Consider the following 12,793-nt stretch of genomic DNA (forward strand, 5'->3'; position numbering starts at 1 on the left):
CCTTGCAAAGCAAGGGAAACCAGTTCAACCCCTGGTCCAGGAAGATCCCACATGCCATGTTGCAACTAAGCCTGTGCACCACAACTACCAGCCGTGCTCCAGAGCCTGAGAGCCTTAACTAGTGAACCCACACACAGCAACTGCTGAAACCTGGGCACCTACAGCCTGTGTTCCATCACGAGAAGTCACCACATAAGAAGCCTGCACATATCAATGACGAGTAGTCCCCTACTGCCACAACTAGAGAAAGCCCCCACGCATCAGCAAAGATCCACCACAGGCAAAAAATAAATAAATAAGAGAAGAAAGAGGGGAGAGTTAAAGAAAATAAACAAACAAATAAAGCTTTCTTCCAAATTTAATCATCCTTAAATTCCCTTCTGTTCCAGGTTATGGGAACAACATAGTTTGAGATAGCTTATTTTATTACTGTCACTTCTTGGAACAGGGGTTTCCTCTTCTATGGTTTCTCCATTCCCATCTGCCAGAGGAACCAGAAGTTCTGTAGACATTTTTTACATGCACTCAGTTTAACTGCTTGCCTGTTTCTCAATTTATAAAAAGGAATGAAAGTAAAATTTATCTATTGCTCTTCCTTGAATTCCTGAATCACTGTTAAAATTTATTACTCTGGCAGCATCTTTTTTTTTTTTTTAACCCTAGCAGCATCTTAAAAAATGGGTATGCAGAACAAATACAGAAATAAACCAGGTATTAAGCCAAATATAAAAACCAACTGTTGCCCATAATGTCAGATTTCATTTTGGTGCATTCATCCTAATGATTTCATTGGCCAGAACTACTGCATGACAAATATACATTAATACTAACAATGTTCTTGTTTAAAAAATTATTACAAGATTAAAAAAGGGTATCCACTGCTAATTAGGTATGTAAATCATTTCTCTAGAAGGAAGTCAGAGGAAAGGCTCTTCAAGTTACCTATTTAAGGGACAAGACAATCACAGGTCATTCCTATTCTTCTCCCACCTTCAAAAACACTCTAAGAATTCCAAATTGGGTCTGTCATTCAGGCAAATCACAATTTGATGTCACTCAAATCTGGTTCTCAGATCACACATAGCTACATCAGGGGTGAAAACGATCGACATGTTAAAGAAACGCCATTATTCTGATTAGGTAAATCACCGAAGGATATCTGTGGAGATTAGGTTGTATTTTAAAAAGCAGTATTTAATGACAAGTTCCATCATCATCCAGAGGCACTTACCAAACTGCTCACTAGCATCCAACAAGGTGGGATGCTGGGAGACACGTATGCCGAGTGGGCAGGTGAAGGAGATGGCTAGCTGGTAGGGGTTGGTTACAAACAGCAAGCAAGTAAATATACAGAGCATAACAAGAGCCACTGTTAGATAAGGTTATTTACAATGAGGGAAAGGAAGAGGCTACAAAACTAACTCTGTGGTACAGTACTAGAACTGGGAGTCCTGGTATAAGCTCCTGACTGAGACAGACAGATATAAAAAGGTACAGATGTGCACGAATTTACAGTAAATAAATACGTATTCCTACCTCTCTGAGGAAATGCTCTAGAAGCAATGACACCACAGTAGCAGTGAACAGAGTGAGTGCCCTGATTTTGGTTTTTAAGTGCTATTATCTACTAGGAGGATCCAGGGCTCTCTGGAGCAATGTCTGATTTCAAAGCAGGGGCATGAAAAGTAAAAGATGAGCCTGGAATATCTTGTTTTGCCAGATAACAAGGAAGCTCTCAAAAATGATGGGAACATGTCAGAAGAATATAGGAATCAACACCCTTAAGAGGGTCCCACTGGCTAAATCTGGGACAATCAGACAATCAGAACAATGCTATGGTAAAGAAATACATGAGACCAATATAATCAAAGAGGAGAGAATGCCCATTCTTACAGCAGAATGACAATAAATGTAGAAGAAATAATGGAAATAAAAAATCACCATTTCAGGCAGGAGTAGTCAATCTAAGTTAAGACTGGTGGACAGAGGTCTGTAAGACATACTGACACTATCCCAGAACATCAGTGCTTCAAATGCTTATCAATTACAATGGGTGAAATGGTGATTTCACAGTAAGGAAACTTGATAGACACCAACAGGACCAGGCGATTAAGATTAACTTCACTCGTGCTGGCACAGGTGGACACTGTGTGCTCGCTGATAAGATGTACTAGAAGAGCAGAACATTATTTCTGTGGGGTTCCAGCCAGGAAAGTGTAACTTTAGTCTGGGCATGAGGAAACACCGGACAGATCTAGTCTGGGGGTCATACTGCAGACTACAAGGTCTATATTCATCAAAATTGCTGAGAATGTGAAAAAGGAATAACTATTCCTGGAGTAGACTTAAGTGACATGACAACTAAACGCAACTGTGTGCCTGGATGAGATTGAGCCAAAAATGAAGAAAAGCCATTTTGGGGAGAGTTGGTGAAAATCTAAATGGAGTCTGTGGGCTGAATGGCTTTACTTTATCAATGTTCATTTCCTAACTTGAAGGGTTCCATGGTGTTTATGTAGGAGACTGTTCTTATTTTTAGGAAGTACACAATGAAATATCTTAAAGTAATGAGGCATCACATTTGCAGACTGCTCTCAAAAGGTTGAAATAAACTGATGAAAATGGAGAAAATGCAGGGGAATGTTAACAGTGGGGGAATCTGAGTCAGGATACTCTCTATACTGCAACTTTTCTGTAAGTTTGAAATTATTTTAAAAAAAAAGCCTCAACACGAGCCTTCAGAAAAAGACAGCCTGTGACAATCCACACATATATTCAAATTTTTTCCTACACAGAAAGCTTACACTGATCAGCTTAGGAAAAGAAAAGGAGTGTTTAGAAATAGTCTGACTCTTAAGGAATATCTGATCTGACTAACCAGTCCCTCTTATTGTTAAATAAACTGCTGCTCTTATAATGAAAAATAACACATTTTGCTATTTTGCAACCAACACTAGCTTGAAAAGAAAAAAAGTCAAGCATTTATTTCCTCTCTTCCAACTATAATTGCTCTATTTTACATCTGTGTGTGCTCAGTCATGTCCGACTCTTTGTGATCCATGGACTGTAGCCTGCCAGGCTCCTCTGTCCATGGGATTTTCAAGGCAAGAATACTGGAGTGGGTTGCCATTTCCTTCTTGAGATTCAGATGCCATTAACACAGGCAGACGGGAAAGTGAAAGGCAAGGGGGCAAGGATCAGAGGGGAGAAGGAATCAGAGAAGGGAAAACAACATGGGTATTAATACTTAGACTCTACAGCATGCTAAGGCTTTTGATTTGCTACATTTAGCCCTAATGAAGACCTGCCATAGCATCCCCATTTTCAGATTAAAAAACTGAGGTTCAGAGAGGCTAATGTCTATTTCAATGACACAGAGATCCCATAAGCACTCTCCATCTTCATCTAGGATTCTTTGTATGTTGATGGTTGGTCCTTTCAATTTCTGTTTTGTTTCTAAATATTGCTATCTTTGATGAAATTAACTCCCATTATTGATGAATCATAAATTTGAGAAGGAAAATTTTGACTGGTAAATTCTAAGTAATATCCTTCCATACTGAAATTATACCGCAGTGTCATCTTTACCCAATAAAATGCTGTTAAAAACCAACTAAGAGAAAGTCAAAAGGACACATTTATATACACTGGATCCCAAAGTCAGTGAATTATCTTGCACTACTTAATAAGCAGTTCAAAGTCTTTTGAACAAGATGAAGGTTTTATGCTATCAATAAAAAGAAGAATAAGTAAAACACACCCACCTTAATTACAATGTGTCCTTTCCTGGTTCCACTTCGATCCAGTTCACGATGCTCATGTACCATAACAATTTCTCCCTCTTCCTCAACTTTATGGGTATTTTTTTCAACATGATTTAAAATTCTCCAATAATCCTGCTGGGCTATGCAGACAAACTGTCCAAGAACAACATGGGGACAATTAATAAACCTATAATACATAAATATATCACTATGCACCAAGGCAGAGCACAAAGGTAAGAACTCAAGTGACATCAGTTCTTTTTTATTTAGCTCCTTTACGCAACAAAAATCAAGGTAAAATAAATAAATCATGCACAAAAAGACCAAAGAAGTTAAATCCGTGTGAATTCTGCTCTAAAAGGAGAAGTAAGCAAATACTTCTTTCAAAACTGACACTATGCAAAGAAAACATGAAGCAGGAGTAAGTTAGAAACAAACAACTCAGAAGTTCCCATTTCTTCCTCTATTGAAAAAAAAAACCAAAAAGGAGACTGAGCTGGCTAATATCACATAGATATTTAACAAATAAACATTTATTGGGTATACTCTGTTTAAAATATGTATAGTTTAATTCTACAAATATTTGCATCAGATATAAAATCTACTTTCCTTTATTAACTGTGAGTTTTTCAAACTTCTAATTCTCAAATCATGCTATTTTATTTTGAGGAAGGAAAAAGGCTCAGCCATTTAAAATCAAGAAACAGGAGAACAAAAAAAAATAACAACCCAGAAACAAAAGAACATACACTGCTATATTTAGAATGGATAACCAACAAGGACCTGCTGTACAGCAAAGGGGACTCGGCTCAACGTTATGTGACAGCCAGGGTGGGAGTGCAGTTTGAGGGAGAGCAGACACAACATTTATGTGCGACTGAAACGATCCTTCGCTGTCTACCTAAAACTATCCTAACATAAATAATCCACTCTACTCCAATATAAAATAAAAAATTTTTTAAAAAAAGAATCAAGAGAACATGACCAGTGATAAGCTTACCTGACAGTCATCTACTTTAGTCCTAACAACTCCATGCATGTACTGTTTATCCAGAGTGGGTGTGATTCCAAAACTATTTCCCATAAAGAGATTGTCAACTTTTCCATCTGGATGACTGATTTCCACAGTGCCATTTAAAATAACATACCATGAATCAAGCTATAGAGAAGACGACAGGTTTTAAGAATCTTTGAGAAAAGATGATTATATGTTAACTTTGAAAAATAATCAGTACACAGAACTCATATAATTTATAAAAGATCTCATTACTGAATATTCTGTCAGATAAGAATATATTACTAAATAACACCCTGTTTCTGTTAAGAAAACGACTACAGTTTATTTTACTCTTTCTTCTTTTAGTCACCAAAGGAAATCAGGGACCCTCATAACTGGCCAAAATACTCTAAGACAAAATAACGTTATGGCTAAGACCACAGTTTAGTCGCTTAGTCATGTCCAACTCTTTGAGACCCCATGGACTGCAGCATGCAAGGCTTCCCTGTCCATCATCAAACTTCCAAACTTGCTCAAACTCATGTCCATTGAGTCGGTGAAGCCATCCAACCGCCTCATCCTCTTGTCATCCCCTTCTCCTGCCTTCAATCTTTCCCAGCATCAGGGTCTTTTCCAATGAGTCAGCTCTTCACATCAGGTGGCCAAAGTATTGGGACTTTCATCTTCAGCATCAGTCCTTCCAATGAATACTCAGGACTGATTTCTGTTAGGACTGACTAGTTTCATCTCCTTGCAGTCCAAGAGACTCTCAAGAGTCTTCTCCAACACCACAGTTCAAAAGCATCAATTCTTGGTGCTCAGCTTTCTTTATAGTCCAACTCTCATATCCATACATGACTACTGAAAAAACCATAGCTTTGACTGATGGACCTTTGTTGGCAAAGTAATGTCTCTGCCTTTTAATATGCTGTCTAGGTTGCTTTTCTTCCAAGGAGCAAGTGTCTTTTAATCTCATGGCTGCAGTCACCATCTGCAGCGATTTTGAAAATCACCAAGAGAATAAAGTCTGTCACTGTTGCCATTGTTTCTCCATCTATTTGTGATGGACCAGATGCCATGATCTTAGTTTTTTTGAATGTTGAGCTTTAAGCCAGCTTCTTCACTCTCCTCTTTCATTTTCATCAAGAGGCTCTTTAGTTCCTCTTCACTATCTGCTATTAGGGATGTGTCATCTGTGTATCTGAGGTTATTGATATTTCTCCCAGAAATCTTGATTCCAGGTTGTGCTTCATCCAGCCCAGCATTTCACAAGATGTACTCCGCATATAAGTTAAATAAGCAGGGTGACAATATGCAGCCTTGAGATACTCCTTCCCAATTTGGAACCAGTCTGTTGTTCCATGTCCAATTCTAACTGTTGCTTCTTGACCTGCATACAGATTTCTCTGGAGGCAGGTAAGATGGTCTGGTATTCCCATTTCTTGAAGAATTTTCCTCAGTTTGTTGTGATCTACACAGTCAAAGGCTTTGGCATAATCAATAAAGCAGAAGTAGATGTTTTTCTGGAACTCTCTTGCTCTTTTGATGATCCAACAGATGTTGGCAATTTGACCCCTGGTTCCTCTGCCTTTTCTAAATCCAGCTTGAACATCTGGAAGTTCATGGTTCACGAGCTGTTGAAGCCTCGCTTGGAGAATTTTGAGCATTACTTTGCTAGCGTGTAAGATGAATGCTATTGTGTGGTAGTCTGAACATTCTTTGGCATTGCCCTTTTTCGGGATTGGAATGAAAATGGACCTTTTCCAGTCCTGCGGCCACTGCTGAGTTTTCCAGATTTGCTGGCATATTGAGTGCAGCACTTTAACAGCATCATCTTTTAGGATTTGAAATAGCTCAACTGGAATTCCATCACCTCCACTAGCTTTGTTTGTGGCGATGCTTCCTAAAGCCCACTTGACTTCACATTCCAGGATGTCTTGCTCTAGGTGAGTGATCACACCATCGTGGTTATCTGGGACATGAAAATCTTTTTTTGTATAGTTCTTCTATGTACTCTTGCCACCACTTCTTAATATCTTCTGCTTCTGTTAGGCCCATACCATTTCTGTCCTTTATTGTGCCCATCTTTGCATGAAATGTTCCCTTGGTATCTCTAATTTTCTTGAAGAGATCGCTAGTCTTTCCCATTCTGTTGTTTTCCTCTATTTCTTTGCACTGATCACGGAGGAAGGATTTCTTATTTCTCCCTGGTATTCTATGGAACTCTGCATTCAAATGGGTGTACCTTTCCTTTTCTCCTTTGCCTTTAGCTTCTCTTGACATACTCATCTGGAAGTAAGACCATAAACTCTTGGAATTTGAATCCACATCTGCCACTGATCAGCTGAATGAGTCTGGGAAAGTTGCTTCAGTTTCTCTACTGCTATAATGGATGGAACAATATCACCTATCACAATTGAACTTTCCTGTCAATTAAAAATGAGTTTATTATAAATCAAGTAATAAATAGCAATAAATTCCAGACTGGAATAATGTCTGGCACACAGCAAACATTTAAAAGGAAAAAAAAAGAAAAGGTAGCTAATGATTATGAAAAACTATTAAAAACTTGAATTTTAAGGTATACCTAAAAATATACCAAAAATTTCTAATGTTAAGAAAATACTGCTCTCAATTTATACCGAAGTATTTAATGCTATAAAGAGACATATTGCAAAGCCTACTGCATATCCATGAAAGACTACTTGTTTTCATTTAATATTCTTTTTATTAGTCTAAACTTTCAAAAATTTTAATGTGATTTAAGGAAAATCCAGATTATCAGTTCTTAAGGAGAATCAGTGGCAAGAAGAAATATTTTTGTCAAAACTGTGGGGCTTTGTTATTTCAAATATAAAATATAATTACTGTGTAATTTTACAATAATACAAGTTACTTGAGGACAGGGCCTGTGTTGGGTTTTTCCACCACTATCCTCACAGTGTTTAGAATAGTACGTGGCAAAAAGCAGGCACACAAGAAAGTTTTGCTGACAGAACTGTAAAAAATTAAAAGACAAAATTTGTGGAAAAGTTATTTGAAATACTACTGTTTGTATAGTCGTCATTAAAAGTTTTGTATTTTCCTCCCGTGTTTATCTTATCTCACACTGTTGAACTATTTAGATTATTCTATGCTTTTAAAAAAATTTGATACTATATTCATTTGTTCAAACTTTTTATTTTTAGTATATCCCATGTGTTAAATGTTTTCTAGGATACGGGAAAAAGTATGTAAATGAAGCTAGAGGTAAGGCCCCACCTTCAAAGATTTCTATCAAATCAAAGATTTCTATTACAATCATTTGAAAACCTATATGATATTATAACCTGTGGCCATATACTCATTTAGTTAACCAATGCTTATTTGGGGGATATATTTTGGTTATTTCCAATTTTTAATATTATACACATGTCACAATGAATACCTTTTGCCATAACCCTGAGTTTTATATTGTGTCTGGAGGAGAGACATTCAGAAGGGTAATGATTAATAGATTAGAGACTGTTAAAAGCCCATGTTAAAAATTGCTAAATGATTTTCCAGAAAAACTGCTTATATTCCTATTAACAGTATATATGACAATGTTCATTGACTGATATCTCACTATCAATTTTTATCAGTTCAATAAGAAAACCAGTGAAGTGCTACCTAATAGCAGTAACACATTTCAATTCCTCTGAATCCTCCCCTTCACCCATCCACAAGTTGCCATCCAAGCATTTTTTTAAAACAAAACTGCCACATAAATGCCTCAACTGACAGCAGTTCACTAGGAGGCACAGGTATGAATACATTTCCTTCGTTTAAAAAGAAAATGGGTAATATAAAAAAGGGATAAGGAGATTAAATACTTGATAAACATTTAATAATATTATAAATATACTAATAATAATTAAGAATATTTTCAAGTCTTACAACTTAATTTGAGAAGTTAAACAAATTTGGCCCAATGAATTACTGAACATCTATTTTGTGTAAAGTCCATGGCCGCCAGGAAATCAAAATTAAGACAAAATCAAAAATGAAACTTATCTCTTCAGATATTATAACTACCCCAAAATCAGCATTCATTTAAAAAACTGTATAACTTTTAAGTCAAGATTTATACAAGTTTATGAAAATTAAACATTCTAAAAATTAGCTGCCACAACCAAGTAATATGTACCAGTTATTGGCTAACCTACCTCTTGCCCATCTTCAAGAATAATAGCTCCAGCCTGCTCTACCACTTCAAATATCATCACTGAGCAGAGTTCTCTCCTTACAGACATAGTCATGTTTGCAAAAGCAGGAAGTTGGTGCATAAACTCCAGCAGTTGTTCTGTTAAAAAACAGAAATTCTAGTTTAGTGCTCATCAAGGACTACAGTTTAAAGATACAATAAAATCTAGAATCCAATATCCAATTTCCTAATCAACTTAGGAATTCATGATGCTTAACTAGAGAAGCCAAGATGCAAGATGACTGTTGCTTAAAAAAATCTGGTTAATGGATACATTCAGACTCACACAAAAATACCGGCATAATGGAAGACACCAGAATTCAGAGAAAACCTGGAAACTACAGGCTTAGATGAGGCTGGAGAGTTTAGCTAATTTTCCTTGCAGGAGATGCTATTTCATGGTGGTTAGGTTTAGCGATGCCCTTGATCTGATAAATTACTGAAAAGAGCTTCTGTCTGTTTCTTATGGGCTAGAGTTTTAAGTAGTTATTAATAAATGTCAGTAAGTAATTAAATTAGGGATAACAAATGTGAATACTACTTTAAGACTTGTCAAAGCAAATACAAGGTAACTGTCTAATTTAACCAAGAACTGTTTGAGTGCCTGAGTCCATTCCCTTGTATAGATATGTGAGCAATAAAGACAAATATAAAGAAAAAAAAATACATTTAAGCAGTCAGCTAAAGCTGAAGTAGACGGAAATGATAAGGAGTTATCAACCCACAGATAACTATAAGTTAATTATATTTCATTTTTAAAATAAACCTTGTAAAAAGTGCATAGTGTACAATTCTTTATCACTGAAAATGCACTTACAGTTTCTGTCCAGACAGCATTCACAACACGAGTCTCAACTTCAGGTTGTGTAACTATACTATATGTTATCAGCATGATAAGGAATGTTAAAACATATTGATCTTCACTCCCATAGACTATAATAATTACTAGCAGTATCTTCTGATTTGAATCACAGCAATACAACTCTTTTAAAACAGAAATCTATGATAAAATTTTAAATGAATCATAATATTTTAATGATACTAAGTAATCTTTGTCCTTAAAGATGACATTAGCATCTTTAGTATTATTCAATCTCTAATGTAAATTACAAGAAATTAAAGAAAAATGCATAAGATTTGAATCAAAAGCTGGAGAGGCAAAACCGATTTTTTTAATAACATCTGAAATCTTTTAAAATTCACAGACACTGGACACCGATGTTCTGTGTTGTAAATGTCTTATGGACATGAAAGGGAAAACCACTTTAATGTAATCAAAGCTTTTGTTTTGCTGGGGCAAACAGCATGTGAGGCCTCTCATCACCCAAAGATCGTCAGGGTTGATTCAGCTGATCTGGTTGTCCAGGCAAGTGTCCCCTTCCTCCCTTACTGCTTCAAGCATGTGTCCCTCCTGAAGTTGTACACTTAGTCAAAGATGACAAGCTGTCCCAATACAGGAGTATCTTGAAGAGAACATTCCCTGACAAAGGGGAACCAGCCTTTGGTTAAGGGTATATGAGGATTGTGTTCCACTGCTAGAACCTCCGAAAAAGCTCTCATTATCAGGGCAGCTAGCCTCAAAGATGTCCCCAGACAAATCCGGCCTCTTGATGGTCATGTCTGGATGCAGTCCCCTCCCTTACTGCATGAGGGTTGCTCTGTGTGACAAACATAACTGGGAAGAAGCAATGATGTGTCATTCCTGAGGTCAGATCAAAAAAGACACCGTGGCATCTGTCTTATTCTCCCCTGAATTATTGGCTTTGGGAGAAACCAACTGCCATGTTGTGAGAACTTTTAGGCCATCTCTGGAGGGGCCTGCATGGAGAAGAACTGAGGTTCTATGACCAAAGTCACATGAGCAGCCACCTTGGAAGCAGATCCTCTAGCTCAGCCCAGTGAAGCCTCAGATGACTATAATCCCTGCCACATTCTGACTACAACCATTTGAGACAGAATGAGCCAGAATCACTCAGCTAGGCTGCTCCTGAATTCCTGACCCACAAAAAATTTTCGGCGATAATGTGTCATGCACCAACAGGTAACTATATATACATTAAACTATATATTCCTATTGTGAACAGACGTATTTCTTACCAATGTCATCATCAGTTTTATCTGCAGGTTCTTTTTCCAGACATTCTCGGACAAGATCCCGCCCCTGCAGAGGATCTGTTCGATCAATCTCTTCATCTTCCTCTTCTTCATCTTCAGAATCAACAGGTCCTTCTGGAAGACGTGTTAAATCGACATCTCCTACCTCACTTTCGGTAGCCTACAGGAAGAAATCTTGATCACTTATCACTTCATGTTATAAAAATTATGTATTACAACCTGAATGAAATAAAACTATCCCTTCCACTAAATATTATCAAGAATTAGGCAACACTGTACGTTGTATCAAGAACAAAATGATACTTATTAATAAAAGGTTCTCTGCCCAAAATACAGGCCATCATTTCACAGTGTGACATCTAAATTGGTAAGTCTCAGACAGGGAGTATAAAATGGTCAAGAGATTCAAACATCACTAAATGTATTAATACATTTTTCCAAAAAACACTTATATTCCTTAAAAAGTACATTTCTTAAAATATTAAGTGAAAGAAAGACAAAGACAGTTTACAATCATTATAGGAGTACCTTCTTAGTTTACGTTGGCTATTTTAAATAAGGTTATTATTCTTTCACCACAGGTTTAGAGTCTAGTAGAGTAGGGAGTCACATAAATTAAGAAATAAGTATAAAACAGGTAAATAACAGTACTGAAAACTGCTAAAATGCAACAACTATGAAGGACTGAACAAATACTTATCTCTTCCCAATAACTCAATCTAACAACCTAACAATAAGCAAAGAAAAGCCAAGGTTACTCTAGGCAATCTTGAAGAAAATAAACTTATACTAACAAGCTGAACTTTGTAAATATACTAGTCTCAGATATTTGTAAAAGAATTACCAGATTTTTTTTTTAAATGTAAATTTAAATGTCACTCAGAAAACAATGAGAATGTATTTTGGGAAATAAAACTCTGCTGAAGTGGACTATTCAGCAATATTTCTAAACATTATACTCACTTGATTCATATTATAAATGAAAAAGCATGAATACTGAAGCAGATATGAAAAAAGTGAGAACATACAGGAATTTTCATAACAAATAAGCACTCATATGAGAGTATTAACTGAAAACTACAGAACCTTCATTCAAATACTTAAGTCTCATCTCCTGTGTCAAACATTCACTAATTTGTTCCTCTCCAACTTAACCCACTATTTCAAAAGGAAACAGTGCCCCGTTTCTGGCTAGGTAAGCTAAGGGAGAAAGTCCTTTCCTATGGATTTTTATAACTGGAGCTGGAGAGTAGAGCATCTTTTCTTCTCTGGTTGATGAATTGGAAGAATATGATGCAGCCCACAGCCACATGGGAATGCCTTTCTGTGGTGGGAGAAAATGGAATCAGCTGACAGAGAAAGGGGTAGAGGAATGCAGAGGAAGGACACTGAACAAGAAGACAGCAGACATAAAGAGATCAAGACTGACACAAAGCAACAAAAATCAAAAACCAAAAATGTGTCATGCAGGAAAGAGATGGAAAGAGCAGAGCATGTGCCGCAAAGATGATCTCTGACAGCAAGTGTCACAGAGGGCGAGGGAGGAAGAGCAATCAAGCTACCGGGAGTGAAATGACTAGACAGACAGGGGCAGACACAAGCATCCAGGTTCCTTGAGGTCGGAGTTGCCTCTGTTTTCTCTGGGGATCAATAAATTATTCTTTCTGCCTTTTGTTAATTCAAGTTAAGGCT

General features: G+C 36.9%; 1 protein-coding gene across 5 annotated transcripts in view; it reads right to left on the reverse strand.

Annotated features, from left to right (window-relative positions):
- Positions 1 to 12,793, reverse strand: part of RAPGEF6 (Rap guanine nucleotide exchange factor 6) — a 236,880-nt gene that overhangs the window by 79,295 nt on the left and 144,792 nt on the right. For 3 of the 5 annotated variants that reach the window (XM_043465975.1, XM_043465974.1, XM_043465976.1), the window contains exons 10-11: positions 4,765 to 4,923; positions 3,765 to 3,917 (exon numbers count right to left, since the gene is read on the reverse strand). In XM_043465975.1, coding sequence (XP_043321910.1) covers positions 3,765 to 3,917; positions 4,765 to 4,923 — 312 coding nt within the window. Of the gene's footprint in view, positions 1 to 3,764; positions 3,918 to 4,764; positions 4,924 to 8,948; positions 9,086 to 11,083; positions 11,429 to 12,793 lie in introns of those variants that run through there. The other 2 variants (XM_043465973.1, XM_043465972.1) reach the window with 1 other exon arrangement.

This window comes from Cervus canadensis, chromosome 4, assembly GCF_019320065.1.
Source record: "Cervus canadensis isolate Bull #8, Minnesota chromosome 4, ASM1932006v1, whole genome shotgun sequence".
Lineage (NCBI taxonomy): Eukaryota > Metazoa > Chordata > Mammalia > Artiodactyla > Cervidae > Cervus > Cervus canadensis.